The following is a 19,300-nucleotide window of genomic DNA, read 5'->3' as shown; positions in this document are numbered from 1 at the left end:
ATTTATTCCGGGCGAAACGCCTACTAAAAAAAAAATTGTTTTGAAAGGGGACGTTTCGCACATTCGTGCGAAGGAAAATCGTGCGAAACTACTACTAACCCAATCCAATGAGTTATGGAAGCTCATATTTGTTTTCTTTTCTTTTTAATGTGCGAAACTCGGATCAAGAATCGTCCTTTCATATAATTTGTTTAGAATTTATTAGTCACCGATACTTCTACTCCCAGAAGCGACCAAATCGCTAGTCGCAATTACCGGTGATGCGCAGGCGTTGTGTAACCCACGCCCGCGTGCGGGCACGTCATGACTTTGACACACTTCCGATCAATGGGCACGACTACGAGCATTCCTACTACGTACCCTTTCATCAAAATAATAACCAATATCAAGCCAATAACTAACCTGTCTCGTTTGTAAAATAACTACCAACACGCACTTATTTTAAGGCCCCGTAGAATTACATTTTCAATGGCGTACTCTATTTGTGTAAGGACAAACAAATTACAAATTATGTACTATGTATAAACAGAATAGAAGCGTTTGATTAAATTCACACCATTCTTTTGAGACGCACAAAATATCTATTGTGAGTTTAAGGTCACACTTAACTTACGTTTATTTTAAAAGCTTAACTCAAAGTATTTGGGCTGCCTATTTTGCATAAGCGCTACGACCTTGACGGAAGTCGTATCCATAAGGTGCTGCCTATAAATGAGCTAAAAATAGTATTTGTGAATTAATCAAGACCAAAATGATTTAAATATTACGAACTAACGTTTTTTACATGCTATTACGTTAGAATTACTACATAATTAAGTTAATTGTTTAGTTCCACTGTAGTTTAACTATAGCACTGAAAATGAAAAATGAAAAAAAAAACTATGACAATAAGATAAATAATAACCCTCCTTCTGGCGCTGTCGGGTAAAAAGGAATGGCTGTTTTAAAACATGTAACCAGTGCAAATAAATAAATAAATAAATAAATAAATAAATAAATAAATCTTTGGACAATTTCACACAGCGCCAGCTAGCCCCAAAGTAAGCAACTTAATGCTTGTGTTATGGGTGCTAGCTTAACGGATATACTACTTATATACTTTTTTTTTTTAAATACATAAATATTATACATAGTCACACCCAGACCCGTCACAGAAATTAAAATTCATCATTTCAATTTCTGCCCGGCCGGGAATCGAACCCGGGACCTCTCGGCATAGTAGTCCGTTCTGAACCACTACACCAAACGGCCGACAAAATATTTCATAATCTCATCTACATGTGACCAAGATTTAATGGATGCTAATAATAATCTAATTAATGTAAATACATGATAACGGTAACAGAAGTGACCGCTCCTCATTGCACTATTTACACATACGTGCCACACAAAACACCGTTCATTTAGACATTAAGCGTCACGCCCAGCTAATGTCAGATGCAAACGTTTATTCAAATGTTATGATTTAATTTTAATAAATGAATTTTGCCTGTAGTACGAGTATATCTCTTAAGTGTACTTTGTGATGCCAGGTCACATGTCAGAGGCGGGATCAGTGTCCATCATAACGCCAAATCATATTCAATAGATGCATGTTTATTCGAAAGGTCAAGGTTACGTCTAGTGCCATTGTTGTGTTGTGTTGAACAATGCCAAAACTGGCTTGGTGATCATCTTAACGCGCGAATGTCTACGGCCTCAGGCCTACACTTGGCGGCCAGTTTTACAGGTCCAAAGTCCAAATTATAAGGAAGGACATGTAGACAATAAAATTGGACTTTGCACGATAGCATTATTTCTCTCGCAAGTTGGAGAAAGACATTTATAACTCTACATTATAGAATCAATAAATAACGTTAGATGTTGGTATAGAGCAAGAGCCTAGAGTTATAAACCCAAGACCTTCGTTAAAATATGTATAAAAGCTTAAAGTTTGTTAGCGCATGCTTAGCGCTCAAAGTTAATCAATACTTTCTTTTAATCAGTACTTTTGTGGGACGGACTTTTGTAACCCAATGTTTTACTGTAATATCGTAGCCACACTTACCGCTCGTATGTCTTCGTATATGCCATTGAGGTCGTCTTCAAGCAAGCGGTAGGGGTCGACGATTTGTGTGCCGTAGTCTGGGAGGGAGCCGGTGCTTGTGCTCTGTAGGCTGGAGGCGAGGCGGCGCGCCACGCCGACCGACGAGGTGGCTGCGCTCGCGCCGCCGGAGCCACAGGCGGGCCCGCATGTTGTTACCCTCTGGAAATTAACAACGATATTAGGCTTCTTTTAAAATCTATATAAATAAAAATGAATTGCTGTTCGTTAGTCTGATTAACACTCGAGAACGGCTGGGCCGATTGAGCTGATTTTGGTTTTAAAATGTTTGTCGTAGTCCAGGGTAGGTCTAAACGGTGAGTAAATAAGGAAAAATTGCGATGGCTTATTTATTGCCTTTAAGGCGGAACAGAGTTCGCCGGGTCAGCTAGTTATAAATAACTTGAAAAAATCGAGCTGCCTAAGGCGGAAATTGAACGACCTTTCGCTTATTATTAGTTTGAGATGCAACTCCTAACGCTAAAAATTAAATAACTATATTAGGCTCGGTTTCCATCAAGGAGGAGTGGAGCGGAGAAGTGTTGGGCGGAAGAATCTACTATATAAAAATAAGTCGGGTTTTCCTTCCTGACGCTATAACTCCAGAACGCACGAACCGATTTCCACGGTTTTGCATTCGTTGGAAAGGTCTCGGGCTCCGTGAGGTTTATAGCAAAGAAAATTCAGAAAAAATTTAAAGGGGATAAAACGGGATCCACGCGTACGAAGTCGCGGGCGGCCGCTAGTTTTTCTATAGAATTTGACAGCAGCGGCGGCGCAGCGCGGAGCGGAGCTTTGTGGAGCGGAGATGAGAAGTGGAAATAAGGAAATCTGATTGGCTATTCAAAACACATCTTCGAATAAATAAAAATATAACATGAGAATTATCAAACGCACGAAGTTAAAAGTGATTCAGTTTTCTAAAATTATCCAAGTTTCCGGATAATTTTTGGTAGTAGAGATTTCAAACAGTTCCCCTGATCGAAAACAAGTTATTGTAAACTATAACCTACCTAGAAGTTAACTAATATTATTCCATCCTGATTAATTATTTTAGGAAACCTACAGACAAGATAAGTTCTGCTCTATTTAATAATCATCGAATTCTTTATTCACTTGACAGGACAACAAAAAAGAAGTTGGCATTACGTTCACCCGATCGAGGCAAATACGACAATCACTGCACTCTTAACACAAAGTAAAGATAAGACATTTTATAATTATAACAGAATAATATTACATTGTAGAATAATGAAATAGAAAATACAATAAGTAATATAATAGAAATCCATTAGATAAAATGTTCAATAACAGGAAACCCAATTGTTTCATGGTGGTCTCGAATATTGTGAAAATGAACGTAAGAAACGTATTGAAGAATTCATGAATGAAAGTTTCCATATATGTCATTAACTAGTTTTTATGGTCCACAAAACAGGCTTCATTACTAAAACACTTGACAATTTAACTGTACAAGAAGTTATGCAATGTGATTGATTGACTTGCTGATTAACTGAAAGAAAATGCTCAACCTCTGGTGCTCTTTTGCTGTAAATACTTGAATTACAAGGCTATGATTACCCTTAAATTATAATGTCGACTTTACTTAAATACAAAAAAGAGGACATATCAATTGTCAATCAATCAAGCAGGTAGATATTGCACTGAAGCATCCCGTTGGGTTAACAAAACAAAAGTTAAATCATTATCACAGATTTTTAATTTTGAGGAAGGAGATACACCTACGACTCTATATCAAACGAACCGCTGTTAATTTCGTGTTTCCGTTAAAACACAATGGTTGATCTTCACCACGCGTCAGTAACTTGGCGAATCCTTCACTGGTGAACTAACAGTACCGATTCAAAAACAAGCTTGTTACATTCTCAAAGTATTCGTCACGACGTCCTCGGAAGGCCGTTGACTACAGCTCTTAAACCAAAAGCAAAAGTGGTCCAATTAGGGTTGACGCTCAAAGTTAAAAATCAACGATGGATATCCATATTTAAACATAGTATAATGCACTATTTACTCAATAGATCGTACAGCAAATTATACAATGACGGGAATGCACTAATATGAAGGACAATCAACTTTTTGCAAGCTCTCAGAAATAGAATGCAGTCTGAAGACCAAGTTACCTAATGCCTCTATTAACATTATTAGATTCGACTCTAAACACATGTATAAGTTGCAACTATCTAAAGAGTAACCTCCAGACAGACACTAACATGAATAGAAGAATTGCATGATAAATTAATGTATAATTCGTTTATAATATGCGTTGAGCTGCAGCCGGAACTTCTGCTGTTTTTAAGACCAAATATTGAGCTCCAGCCGGATCTTCTGACATTTTTTAAGACCAAATACTTGTCTTAAGGCAACCGTAGTATCAATTAATAGCTCAGAGCCTAGAGCCTGCATTCGATAGTGGAAGGGTGCGGTGCCCTTAACTATGCAGCGCGGCAGTGACCGCGATTCGTGTGTCGCAACATTTTATGCAACTGAGTGCAGTCCGCACCCGATGGGCCAGCCGTTGCAAAACCTCACACACGTATGCATTCGCAGTTGCACGTAGCGTGCCATAAGGGGATACCTTTTTCAGGGTTCCGTACACATAAAAAACGGAAGCGTTATTAGGTCATTCACGCGTAAGTGTATCAATTAAAAAAAGTACTAATATTATTTGACTTATTATTTAACTCTACATCAAATCTAGGATCGTAGGAAGTTATGAAAATGCACGGAAGCCTCCGTACTGTTTATTGAAATTAGTTTTTCTAATAAATGTATGCACTTACGAGTTCAAAGCATCGCTGTTAAAAATTGTTTTTTTACTATTTTCGATTGCTTGTAAACAACATTACGTTTATAATGAATGACGTATTGTTTGTTGGCGTGCACGACTGATATTGTGTTAGCCCAATTAACTACAAACTAGGGACCCTGGAAATAAGAGAAATTAAATTTTAGCAACTGAGCAAATAACTAAATAGATAAAAAATATCTGATTGCAATGCAATAACAAGTTTTTAATGTGAAAAAAGCTATCCGAATCTACAAACCATTTGCACTCGTTATTGTTAATGATGATTATCCGAAATGCGACCTTTTTGCACGCCACGAAAACATCCAGTAAACAACCATGACTAATTAATGTTCCAGTTTGCCCGTACTAATGAAACAGTTATTACAGTAAATTGGAAATCGTACCACAATGGGTGACTGTAGCCTCGATTAACTTAGTAGGTGAAAAGTAACGTGTAATAAAATCACTAGGCTTAAGTGGCCTAAATCAACGACCACACTGAAACGTAAGACAAATTGGCTGCAAAGCTCTACTTGTTACCTTGGGCTAGTGTTAACAACACTGAAAATACAATTGACATATTATTTTTAACGCAGTTACTATAATTGGTATTTTTATCAGGCAAGCCATAATAATAATTATAGTACTTCAATGTATATAAAATAAGCAAGCTATTAATATTCGTGAAGTACTAATGATACTGAAAGTATGTAACCAATGCAAGGCTCCCGAAGCATTTTGGCAACATCCTTAATTCATTGTGACGTCTCGACCGCGCTGAATAATAATTACTTCCAACCGATTTCACGCACGTCACCTGAGCTACTCTTCAGACGCCTCCATAGGGAATACTAATAAGTTTTTCACTCACAATGAATTAATAGCTACATAAATCGCTCGCAATAAATTCACTCGCGCACTTGTTTTATTCCCTTCAACTGGTCACACCATGAATACAATCGACTCAAATTAATCGACTTCATAAATTATTCCCATGCCTATTATAGAAAGTTTTGCATATTATTATTAAACTGACCATTTTCAGAATTAAATTTTCTTATACAATTATTTTCCTTTAAAATACCCTGGACAAACCTTGTGCGTCAGACGAAATACTAAGGAAACTTAAATATTCACAGTAAACACATAAAACTGAGTACAAAACAAACTGCTAAGTCCCAGTACCTATTGAACCAACACAAGTTTCATTAACCACCGAGTAAATATGTATCTGTAATTAACTACCAAACGGTTTCTAGTTCCTGATAGGAACAAGGTCTAATATGTTTTAGTATCGGCGTATATTTTAGCAATAGCAAATTATTCGGCAAGCGCTTGGACGTAACAGTCGATACACTGAGCACATAACTAGCAGTTTGTAAATACCTTTAAGAAGTTTTGACTCCTTACGTAGAGAACCAGAAAGTATTATAAATACTCAAACACGAGACTTGCCGCATGAATGCTTAAGACATGATGTAAAAAGCCTCGTGTCTTGTGCGTGCACGCAAACAAACTCGGACTCGCAACACCACGCTCCTGCGCTTTAAAATCAACATTGCACTTGCATTCAAATTACGAAAATTTCAGCAGTCAAGTAATTCAGTTGTTGTACACAAGTAGATCAGTCGTGTTAGATTAACAGCATCCTTTTGTAACCGTAAGTGATTCATCGAAATCTGTTGCTTATAGTGTAAAGCCATAGCGTGTATTGACTCTACATAATATAAAGTACACGCAACGATGTGCGGAACTTGATAAGGAAGCGAAATTTTACTTCCTTCCTCACTTAAGCTAGCGACAACCAAAATCGATCGTCAGATGACATTTAGAGCGAGCTCAAGTGCATTTTAAGTTCGATTGTGCTGCGTTTTAACCCAGTCATAATGAATGGCAAATGATTAGTGAATAGGTGTTAAATGTGACGACTGCAAATAGGTATCAGCTTCTAGGTTACGAAATAGCACTAACTGCAGCTCAATGGGCATACACTATTCTTGTAATAGCTATGCTATACATCGCTGGAACATGACATGTTACTAATAATAACGCTGTAATGTAGGAACAGTATTAAAATACAGTTCCATGATTGATGTAAATGATGAACAGCATTCGCGCACGTAAAATTGCATGAGCTGGCAACAGCGTACTGTTTGTACATAACAATTAAAACTGTAGAAAGTGAACGTTCGGAACTCCTGCGCGAGCGCTTAATATAGATGCGCCCAGCAATTGACACGTCCTGGCAATTGACAGATGCTTATTGCGTGTGCAGTTGCTAAACGGAGGCTCTGTTGCGATACAAGCAATCCGAAACATTTCTTAAAACACATATGTACTGTGACTTTAAGTCGAATGAGTTAATTGAAAACGAATTTTGTCAGAATGAAACAAATAATTGTTTTAATTGTCACAGTCTGAATTTACAATACAATTTCTAATTTAGTTCAAAATATGCTCATGATTGTTAATTACAATTATTATTCATAAATATTAGCTAGCTTTTAAGATTAATATTAATTTTTGTCTTTGATTTACAATACATACATACATATTTTCTGATAGATTATAATTGTTTGCAAGAATTTCATGTCTCCAGCTGCAGTTACCTAGAAAAGTGAGCCTATTCATTGAAACGTAACTAGATGGCTATTCCATTTCAGTGAGTCATAAAATTTGCGTCTTGTGAATTTGAAAATAACTTTCAACATTAGCTACAGATTCGTTAAAACGTAGTTAGTTAAATGGCAATTAGGTACCTAAGTTTAGTCATGATGAGACAATGACCGCTAAACAGTATTAACATTTGGGTACAATTTTTACTTTCGTTTCGACAAAATATTCAACACATAATAACGCATTGTAAACATTATTTTTGTGCGTATGAAGTAATTCTACAAAAAATATCACCGATTATGAATAGCCTGTACTGACGTGAAAGAAAAGTCGGCGGTTCTTTACGACTAGACTGTCAACTGTTGTCACGTTCAGTTAACCCCTTGCCCTCCCCGATGATGTAAGTAGGTATACTGACTAGACAAACATCTACTCCAGCAAGTGTGACGTAACAATATAAACGTATAAAAAGGAAAGGACCATTAACAATAACCATTTGTAAAGAAAACTACAATCACGAAACTCATACAAAGAACCTGTTTTATTAACCCTTAAGGTCACTTACCTAATCGTACTTTTTAATTTGTTAATTAACACGAAATGAGCTACGCGGCGCGTGCGCAAGTTCCGTCCAAAAGACTTCAACGCACTACGCTTCCATATTGCAACATCTAAATTGAAAATAGCTTATTATTTTGTACCAAATTATAAGGTTTGCATTATAATATTAAAGATAGACAGATAATGGGTTAAATTATCATAATGAATATTGAAAAATACCTACAAGTAATAATTCCACGGTAATCGCGTAGCACAGACGGCAATCAAGACGGCATGCAAAGCGAAATTAGGTTAATACAAAGTTATACTCGGCTCATTCATTCCTTAGTAATTTCAGTTGTTGATCACCACTCAAGACCAACAATTTAAACCTAGCGTTAAGTAAATACATTCAAGAATAAGCAATTTATATCCCCATCATACAACAAAATTTAAAATCTTTGTAGGCAAGTTCGTAATAAATTTAATTACTAAATTAATGGGAATCGTACGTCACAGACGTAACAATGCTTTAATGACACATTTTTCATTATAATAAATTCAAGTAACAATTGATTAATGCTGAGAGCAGTAAATCATAAAATACTACAAATAATAATACGGAAATATTATATTTAATGACGACCATAAAACTATTATTAAACTACGCCCTAATAAAAGTTTCATGGCTGTGTGCTTACGTTACTTAATAATTGTAGGTATTTGTTTAAGTTGTCAGAATTCTAATGAGGGCTTAGCTGGATGTCAACGGTAAACATTTGTTTACATAATCGCCCGAGTCTGGGTCAGTCGAAAAGGGTCAATATCATACTAAGCCGTGATTATGTGGAGGCAGGTAAAATTGCGGCGCGCATGCAACGCCTTGGCGTGCGCGCACCGATTTAAGAGATATTCTAACAAATATGACGGTCGCATGGCCGATTAATTTGATGGAAAATACTATATCATCAATGCAATTTAATTATAACGCTTTCATTTGTTTTACGACAGAAAATTACTAAAATATTGAATTATGTTTTATTATTGTCTGATACGCAAGCTCTACATAGAGCTACGATTTTATTATTCTTCATTTTAAGCCAGGATATTTGGTTTTAAAAGTTTTTTACATCATCCAAATTACTTTTAGTCGTTCGTATTCTTAGGTGAGAAGTGTTATGTAGAATTTCACTATAGAAGATAATGAAGATGTTAGTTTCTTTAATTTTTTATTACAACAGTATGTCATACTGGTGTTAAACGGCCTGGATAACTTCAAGAATTCTGTTAATGAGTTTATTATAATATCGTGTTAGACCACCTCAAAAATACAGGTTAATTACTATAGGCAGGTACTTAAAGATTTGTGAAATTATTGGTTATGATGCGTTTTTATCGAAATAAATAATTAGATTTTAATTAAACCTGGAATAAACGACTTCTCATAAAAGTAATTACCTACTTTGACTTTACAATACATAATTACGGGGTTTATTGTTGGGCACTTTATGTGTCATGAAAAGACATAATAAATAACAATCTGAGAGGGTCAGAGATCATTTTTCATGTAAAACTACGCAAAAACGCGTTACAATAGTTTAAAATGAGAATTTCAACCTGATTGCAACTTATGATATAGTCTGTGTCGTTCGCTCGTTGAAAAAACAAAACGAATCTTTTGAAAATAAACAAAGGTACCTACTCTAAAATGTTTTATTTTTTAAAATATCACAGGATTAATAATTACGAGCCGCAATTTATCAATTTTGGAATTTTAACAAAATGCCCTTGCGTTGCAGGCATTGAAAGTTATAACCTTGGTTAGAGTACAATTTAAAAACAAAGCGAGACAAGCAAACACACAAATAAGGAAACGCACTAATAACATAAAGTAATCCTTGGAAAAAAATCAAATTTCAATATACACTACAGAGCCTACTGAACGAATGGAAATAAGAGATCCTTTTAGAGAGTATTGGCATTGGCATGGAAACGCGATTTCGCGGAAACATCGCAATGCCCATTAAATACCTCTAGGTTATATTTATGTACATACAATCTTAACATCCACTAATGCAACGCTGCTTCATTTAAAAGAATTGCACTGTGCAAGCGATGTAGCCAAGGTGCATTACAAAATAACTCTGTCACGCTCTCAAAAATTCGAACATGCTTATTATTTATAGCCCATAATAATCATGAATTTTATGAGCATCACTAGATGTATCAGCTACGATGGATATTCCAAGGTTATTTAAGTTTCCATAAAATATGGAAGTCTATTACAAGGACGTCAATGTTTGTGCTCAAAACATACCCAATTAACTCTTCATACTCGTCACGCGCATCTCAATTACATCTATCTTCAATGACATAAAGTTTAGTTCCACATTTAAAGTTATCATCTGCGGAGATCTCTAAAATTGCGAGTGTAAATCATATATTATCCGTTGCTCAATAGAAGTGTAGGTCCTTATCAAATAACTGCGTCCTGCGCGCAAGCGGGGGCAATTAATAGTTGTACAGACTTCGTTGATGAGTTCATTGTTTGCAAGAGCCGACCGAAACGCAGTTGCCCAATTGTACCAACCTAGCCTGCGCATGCAGTCATTGCAAGGACGCCGAGTAGCAATCAACGCAGTAAATAGTGCCCCCTCTTTGGTTAAGTATGAAAATATATTTGACAAGACGTCACTCTATCACGCTTAAGATCCTCCGGGCGATTTGCTCATTGTCATAAGTTATTGGCAGTAACATCAAGCAAGAAACAGCCGTCGTTAATTTAACTAAAACAGCTTGAAATCGCTACGAGCATTTCGAGGCTCGGTTGGGTTTTGTAACAAAAATGTATTAAGTATCTAAGTTATAGCCTAGGAGGTATTCTATATTACCTATTGATTCTTGCGGTGTCTGGCCGTTCCGTTTTCGTAAGTTGGATTCACTTGTTTTCCTAATGACAATACCTAATGACGAGTGTCCGAATATCGTCAAATCTTATATTTGACGATATTCGGACACTATTAATATTTTTCAGTGTTTAAGTTGTTAAGTAGAGCTTTTTTCTCTAATTCTTATTGTCATTTTGGCTTAGAGAAAAGTTTGATGTTACCTACCAAATTAGATCTCATTAGAATGATCGTGAGATACGCTATAATATACTGTAGTATTGATTGCGTTTAAAAACATCGCTTCTTACTGGTGGATTCTTAAACCGTTGCTGACACAAGGTTGTGGTCTTCGATGTCACAATATTAACCCACGCTTTTACAACGACCAACGAGATATCAAGTTTGCGTAATTTACATCAAAATCAAATATACTATGTTAGAATTGAATGATGTGACGAAGTATTGCGAAAATTCCTGACCATGAAACAATGAGTTACAAAAAACTAAATTACACTATTAGCATCAATAGGAACATAAAACGAATCGCCGTAGATGGCCGTAAACATGACTTTCCAGCTTTCTATGCCCTTTTGTATTGTCATCACGTAATTTAGGATTCAAGAAAATGTTGTAAGTCGAAAATAACATATGCTACGTCGTATGCGTTGCCGCAAACTCTTATACAATGATGTCGACTGAACAAATAGTTATGTGTTCCGCATTTCTACTGAGCTTCATTTACGCAGGACGTTACGTGGCGGGGCCCATTCAACCGTCCACCCAAATAACCTGCAAACATCAAACTCGAACCATATCTAGCTTAGTTCTTCGAAACGGAAACAATCAGTGAGGGTATACTGCACAACTTTTCCTTTGAAGACGAAGTTATAAGAATAAGAAATCCATTACATAGTTTTCGATTATTTCAATCGGTGCAAGAATCAACAGTAGGACCTGCTTGTCTTGTCTGGCAGTCCTGGCACCCAAACTCTACCGACTTTTCAGCTAGCAGCTCTAGCAAAGCAAAAACTGACTGGAAGAATTAACGAAAGGTTCAGACATTGATCAAGAAAACTGTTTCTGCATGCACTTTTAAAACCTGAGCATTTAACCACAAGGTTTCCTAAAAAAGGATCTAGACGACACGCAACATCTAAGCACGATAACCCGAGTGGTGCAAATGTCTCGCGACAAAACGAGGTCAATGCTCGCCAAATGGACTAGAATAAAATAAGAAAGGCAATAAACACTCCTTCAACAGGTTACTTACCCAGATTTCGAGCTATTAAAAATTCAACGCATCATCATACAACTTTCACTGACCATAGAATGTTTGACCAAACATTTCTTTATAAAATCTTATAGGGATCTAGGTACCTACCTAATATAGTTTAAACAGCAAACAAACTTTAATAGTCAATTATTAGAGAATCTAAAATATACCTGGCTTGGAAATATTTTAACGCTTTGAAAAAATTCTTCAGCTCCAATGAGGACAAACTAAAGAAATCGACCTGTAATCAATTGCGAATGAAGGAGCAAATGAAATATTAATGCGAAAAATAATTGTTGCTTAGAAAGTTTTGCGCTAGTCGTCGATATTGGACATTGCATGCGCGCACGCTGCGGCCTGCGCGAGAAAGCAAGACGCGGCGCGGGTGCCTGTCACACACGGGCGCGGCGGCTGGCGGCGACGCCGGCCATAACCCGCAATCAAAATACCTAGACCTACCATAATTACTTTACTAACAACATTCATTAGTATTAATCCCCACAAGTCTAAGCAAAAATAAAAATTCCTTTTGAGTGTTCCTGATTAGATTCTAATAGCAAAATCACATTTTACTGATTAGAATCTTGTTCAAATTATTTGATGTCCACAGTACATTCAAAAGATTTATTATCTGAAACAACAGAGCTTGTTTGTGCAAAGTAAAAGTGAAATACCTTCAAGAATGAGTGAAAATCATTGAACAAACCCAACAAACCTGTGTCGCGCGCGCACGAACCTATCCACTGTCCACCGACACGCGAAGATTTCACTTTTACCATTTACAATAAATTCGTTTACTGCGCTGAATAATGTAGACTTGTTATGATGATCATGTCTGATCTTTACATTTGCCAATTTTTTTTCTATAGATTCAGTCAGAAATCTACTGAAATCTTACGATCAGCTGACGTAGAGGTTAATGTCATGCCTGCGGTTATGTAAAAAGTCCTTCACTATGAATGACATGATTTAACATTGTGTTATATTTACTATAAATAAAAATAACAAATTTGTTAAGTTCTAGGAATAAATAAATATTTTGAAACAAATAAAATTAAAAAGTAACTAACCTGGCAAGTCTTTCCAAATATCCGCAAAGGAGAAGGTCCAGGGGGTTTGAGTTTCACAAATACAGTTTGCCTTCGAACTTTATGTCCAAATTGACACAATAACTTATCTTGAACACGAGCACAGAGCCTACTGGAACTTAAACACGCCATAGTTACAACTGCAACGATACGCTTGAGGACATGAACTACATAACGAACGTAAAATACAGACGTTCGCCTTTTCCTCCCCACTTTCATACAGCTGATTGTCAAACGCCATTTTTCATCTGAGTTGCCATTACGAAAAAGTTTTCTGTCACCAATGTCAATATTCTGACCGAGAATACCAATCGATTCAATTGATCATCGGACTATTCAATTGCAATTTATTTATCACACAAGCATTTAAGGGTTGACAATTAAAAAAAAAGGTTGACTTGACATTTCATTAAATTTAAAAAAATATATAAATAACCTAAAAAAATTGGCCTGACTGAATGCTGAAATAATATTTTCATGTTAATTTCCACGTTCAATTTATTAATAAAATGATTCCACGCCTATCTCGTTTTATAGACGTAATTCGTCGAATTGAACATAATGTTCTAAACAGTTTTTTCGGACAGCCACCAAAAGGTAGGAAGGAAGTAAACAGAGTAATAAGGAGTAGATATTTCTTGGTAAAAATGTAATCAGCCTTTTCTTCTTTTGTTAATGTAGTTAAAAATTATAATTTAAATTTATCCTTTACAGAGCTGGCGTTAGCCTATGTCCATAATCCTGCGCCGTTAGCACCCAGAAAGTTTTCACTACAAGATATTATTGGTGATGGTTTTTTGATGGCAGTTCCAAAATTTAGGAGAACTATTGAGAAGCGTTTGAAAAGGAAGTTTGGTTCACCACAATATGTACTAAAGATATTACAGCCTAAAACAAACATTCTGGTGTGCAAAGAATGTGGCCATCACTATGAATCGGGAAGACTTTGTGGTATGTTTTTTCTGTCTTCAGCAATCATTAATAGTCGCTAATTTCAGCTGGTACATCATTATGTAAGCCACAAATGTTACTTATTTCAGGACACTGCTACAAAAAAATTGAAAGTGAAACTAAAGAAATACAAGAGAAAATAGTTGAAAAATTGAGTAACAGCCCGATTGACAAAGAAGTAATTGTACTTTATGAAGGAGAAAATGTCCCAGATCAGGTATGTTTGTGATATCTCAACAGCTTTAAAGATCTTATAAGCATTTTAATAACTGAAGATACTTTGGCATGTATATTTCATAATCATAATAATAAATCTTTAATATTGTAATTGCTTTAGCTGTATTTTGTTTTATTGATCTGTGTTAACTTACTTATTTGTATTATAATTATTACAGCCCAAAGAATTCTGGAAAGGCAAAAGGATTATAGAAATGAAAAAGGAAAGACCACATTGGTTCAGCAAAAACTTGCTGCAAAAGTCTACACAAGAACCTTCAGATTCTAAAGATGTAAAACCCACAGATTTAGCATAGAGTATGAAAAAAAACTTAAGTGTTAGATTAGTTATCATTAATCATTGATAAAATAAAATAAAAGGGTTAATCTCAGTTTATTTTTATTCATCAATCCCAACACTAAATGCCAAAATATACTGCTCTAAATAAATAATATAAATATCAAATGAGTAGGCTTTCACATTATCTCTCTCACCATAATAGAATAATAGCACAAATGGATAGCGTAGTTGCTAGGTAAAAACTGCATTTAGTAGAAATAATAATTATATCATAATTCTTACAAAACAGATTCCTTTTTCTATTCAAAATAAATTACATTTAACAAAAATGATAATAATTAACCTTCAAGCGGGCGCGCGGCGTCGAATCGACCGCGCCTAACACATTTTCGTTCATAACTTTTTTTTTACATGTTACACATATTTCTCATTTTTAGTAGCCTGTCGCTTACTCATTGTGAGCGAAATAAAGACCTTATCTCAGCTCTCCGCGCTTTTCCCACCCCATGGCTTGCTATTGTTTTAGTCGCGGCGCCGGCGTCGAAAGCACGCCACGCGCCTGTCGTCGAAAAGGTTACGCGCGACTCTCTATGCGATATAACATTTATTGGTCTACCACCCAATATTATTGAATTAAGCTTGCAATACTGTTTCTTCTTATTAAATAAGTCGTAGACTGCTAGTACAAAGTGAAATAACAGAGGCATTATTACGAAAAGACGAAAAAGAGAGTGAATCGGAGCTCAGAGACCAAGCCAAACTGAGCCAAAATTATAAAATTATGTTTTATTATTATTTTGCCATTTTTATCGTTTTTACCAGGTATATGAACTATTCTGAGGTATTTTAAAACATTTTGTGTTCCAAAATTAGTATTAGTTCCAAATAATATTTTCGTCATGTTAATTGATTAAATAATAGTTTCTTTAACTTAATTCAAATTACTAAAGACTTAAATACAATCAAAATATATCTGCGTACAAAATAGTACAAGTTTTACAAAACAATAAAACTTGTATTATTGAGCAGAGACGATGCACAGCATCTGGTGAGAGATGCGTCCACTTCCGGTGTAGTTTTTAACCATTTTATACCTTAAATGACGTCATTTCCGCAATTATTTAATAGGAATTGATTTGACTTACTTCCGTTTGCCGCCATTTTAGTCACCTGGGGGCGAGCTTGCTCGGAGTTCTTCATAGAGAGCTCATCAGGAGGCCTTCTTGGGATGCTGTGCATCGTCTCTGCTCAATAATACAAGTTTTATTGTTTTGTAAAACTTGTACTATTATTCGGCATGTGACGATGCACAGCATCTGGTGAGAGACTTGTTTATTAGCTCCTGGTGACTACTTACCAGTGGCACTATGTGATGAAAGTTTTCGAGTTTCTGTAACAGAACTAGATTAGAACATGATTAATTTCAGGGTATTAACATGTTTTGTTCTAAATGCCCAGTGAGAGCAGCACTAATATCACAAAGTAGGAGGAATAAACTGGAAAGCTACTGAACTGAATTCAGAAATTCTTTCCTCATTAAAATGCAGATTGAGTGTGTATTGATATAATTTGCCCGCATGGCAGTAAGATTCATGCGAGTCATCAACACAAGTTTATAATACAGGCGTACGATGTGATTGAAGAGTATCCAACATGCTTTAGATCTGTTGATTGAAAGTTATTAATTAAATAATATGTTATTTGGTGTATCGGTCGTAGATCAGTTAATAAAAGTGTCTGCCTTATAATATTGCTATTATTGTTCTGCCTACGCCAATATCTCATTAAATAATTTCATCTATGGCTAAATATCAACCCAAATTAAAGATGCCACAACGAAGTCGACAATGCCAGGAGAGGTTTTAAATCCAACAACCTTTATACTGTTTTTATTCATGTAGATTCCTAGTATTACTTGGTGTTGAAAAATAAATAAATAATGTGTTATTATATTCCGCTGTTCGCCTCTGCTCGCCTGATTCCAGTAACTTACGCAACCGTAGAAAGGGCATACCTATGTTGTTTTTTGGGATTTGCTGTCATTTTTCCCAGTTGTTTGTATGATGCCGTAACGGTGCCGAATTTACTCGTAGGTCAAGGTTTATTAACTTAATCTTGAAATTATTCAGGTGAGACTATGTTTTGTCATGTCAGCAGCTGATGTAGATGGTAGGAGAAAAATATACATAAGCTAGTCTGCGAGAAGCCTCGTAAAGGTCACATTTTAGATACCTACTGTTGGGTTTAAGGCCTTTATCAGGAAGTGAAATTGGTTAAGCTTTTATGCTTAGTAAGAAAATTAAAGTTATCTTTAATATAGTTTTAGATTAGTAATACCAGCCCCCCTAGATAAGTAGCACTTTTTGATCGAATCGAAAATTGGATACGTTATAACTTCATATAGAAAAAAGAGGGCTAATCGACCATCCTTCGACTGGTTTGCGATTTTAAAGTGAATTTTGTTGAGACCCACAGGGCATAAAGGTAGTAGAAGAGTAGATAAACGATTTAGTCTAGCAGATAAATCTTGCTGTCGAGCTTCAAGAGGTGAGTATATAGCTACGACTGTTTTCCTTAGGCCATTAGTTTAACCACCAAGGCCAGGTTATTTTATAAGTTTTTAAAGTGGAATTTTGCCAGGTATGTTTTAGGAACGATACCTTATTACCCCCAACTCAACATACTAAAAAAATTACATGTTACCTGATCCTGACGATTCCGTATTTTGAGGGTCGGCCTCGAGCCCTGCTAAGAAAAGCCAGAGAGGTCACTTCGAGGTGCTAAGCAGGTACCTTTTGCTGTGGTGAGAAACGGGACAGCAAAGATTTAGCCTAGTTTACCACCATAGCCACCCTGGTAGAAGTCGTTGCAAAGGCTGCTGGTGAATCTCTGTGGGGTCTCTGGATATCCAATTTCCCGAACTTTTGGAATATTTACCTTTGGATCTGAACCCAGGAGATGCCACTAAGTAGGTTGTTTTCCCCGTAAATCGACCTAGATCATCGTCAGATAAAATTGATTGAATCGACCTGGGAGATAATATTTTGCGCTGTCAGAGCTATTTTTACCCGACTGAACCGGAAGGAGGTGATGTTTTTCAAGTTGAAAAGTTAGAGAGACAGTTCCAATAGAGGCTCTGAATGTGCCCCTTCCTCCCTTAGTTTAGAGTATAGGCTATGCTTTGATTGTCCGATAGCAAAATTAGTGAACGCACATGGAATGAATGAAAGAATGAGAAATCCCTCATCGCTGATTATGATTTCTGATATTTTGTAGACATCCAGATGGTTGTTAAGAGATGCTGGGCTGGAGTCTTGTGTATTGGATCGGTTGTGTGGGGTCGAGTTGTGATGAGCCCTCACTGGAGATCAAGCTTACCATTATAGGCACTTGTTGAGTCGTATAGATTTCGTATTTACCGACAAAACCCTTAGAGATGACGATTTGTTGAACCTGAGTTCACGTAATTGACAAGGTTTAAAGTGTTCCAGAAGATAAAATGTTACACACTAACCTTCCGTTCTAGTAGTTGCTGTCTCGTCTGGTTTGTCAAAGGTGACGAGGTTTAGTAAGTAGTTTGTGATTGTATCAATGTTTTTCGGTATGCAGTAGAGAACGAGAGATTGATAATTTTAGGGTACCTTCACAAGACATGCGGAGAGGCCGGCGGTGTCTCTGTGATCGGTATCTGCATCCAGATTTAGAATTTAGCATTCAACTACTTCAGATCGGATCAATACTTACATAATTGTATCTACTGATTAGGACGTTTAATAGAATAGGTTGTTTGGTCTGTCCTTCTTGCGAAGCAATATTTTGAGGGGCAGGCTCATGCTGAGCGGTGCCTTATCTGGTAATTTCAGCACCTGTTTTAACAGGATTTCGGTTTATTTGGTCAGCGTTAGACAGTCAAGAGTGTTAAAACGCTGAATAAAGCACGGCGTTGAAGGGACAAGCACCGGCTTGGAGGTGAATGGCAGACGCATCCCTGGAACCATTGTCAGGTAACAGGTTGACCTCCGCAGTCTGATGACGCCTGCCACTGCCTAAGATACGCTCAAAGGCAGCCTCCGTAGAATTTGCTGAGTGGAAAGTCACTTGACTTTGCTATTCTTATTTGGTCAGCGCTAGACAGTCAAGAGTGTTAAGACGCTGCATAAAGCACGGCGTTGCAGGTACAGGGGCAAGCACCGGCTTGGAGGTGAATGGCAGACGCATCCCTGGAACCATTGTCAGGTAACAGGTTGACCTCCGCAGTCTGATGACGCCTACCACTGCCTAAGATACGCTCAAAGGCAGCCTCCGTAGAATTTGCTGAGTGGAAAGTCACTTGACTTTGCTATTCTTATTTGGTCAGCGCTAGACAGTCAAGAGTGTTAAGACGCTGAATAAAGCACGGCGTTGCAGGTGCAGGGGCAAGCACCGACTTGGAGGTGAATGGCAGACGCATCCCTGGAACCATTGTCAGGTAACAGGTTGACCTCCGCAGAATGATGACGCCTGCCAATGCCCAAGATAGGTACGCTCAAAGGCAG

General features: G+C 36.7%; 2 protein-coding genes across 2 annotated transcripts in view; one reads left to right on the top strand and one right to left on the bottom strand.

The window, feature by feature from the left end:
• LOC135073949 (all trans-polyprenyl-diphosphate synthase PDSS1) overlaps window positions 1-13,530 on the bottom strand; it is a 54,006-nt gene extending 40,476 nt beyond the window's left edge. Inside the window, exons 1-2 of the mRNA XM_063968213.1 lie at window positions 13,280-13,530; window positions 2,048-2,245 (exon numbers count right to left, since the gene is read on the bottom strand). Of these exons, the coding sequence (XP_063824283.1) occupies window positions 2,048-2,245; window positions 13,280-13,516 (435 nt within the window). The 5' untranslated portion in view covers window positions 13,517-13,530. The remainder of the gene's footprint in view (window positions 1-2,047; window positions 2,246-13,279) is intronic.
• A 204-nt stretch (window positions 13,531-13,734) lies between these two features.
• On the top strand, window positions 13,735-14,856 carry LOC135073956 (large ribosomal subunit protein bL32m). Its single transcript, XM_063968226.1, has 4 exons — window positions 13,735-13,894; window positions 14,012-14,248; window positions 14,338-14,465; window positions 14,644-14,856. The coding sequence occupies exons 1-4, from the start codon at window positions 13,807-13,809 to the stop codon at window positions 14,779-14,781; spliced, it is 591 nt and encodes a 196-aa protein (XP_063824296.1). The 5' UTR covers window positions 13,735-13,806; the 3' UTR covers window positions 14,782-14,856.
• The last annotated feature ends 4,444 nt before the right edge of the window (window positions 14,857-19,300 follow it).

The sequence above is a fragment of the Ostrinia nubilalis genome, chromosome 8 (assembly GCF_963855985.1).
Source record: "Ostrinia nubilalis chromosome 8, ilOstNubi1.1, whole genome shotgun sequence".
Taxonomy (NCBI): domain Eukaryota; kingdom Metazoa; phylum Arthropoda; class Insecta; order Lepidoptera; family Crambidae; genus Ostrinia; species Ostrinia nubilalis.
This window is presented reverse-complemented; position numbering and strand designations above follow the sequence as displayed.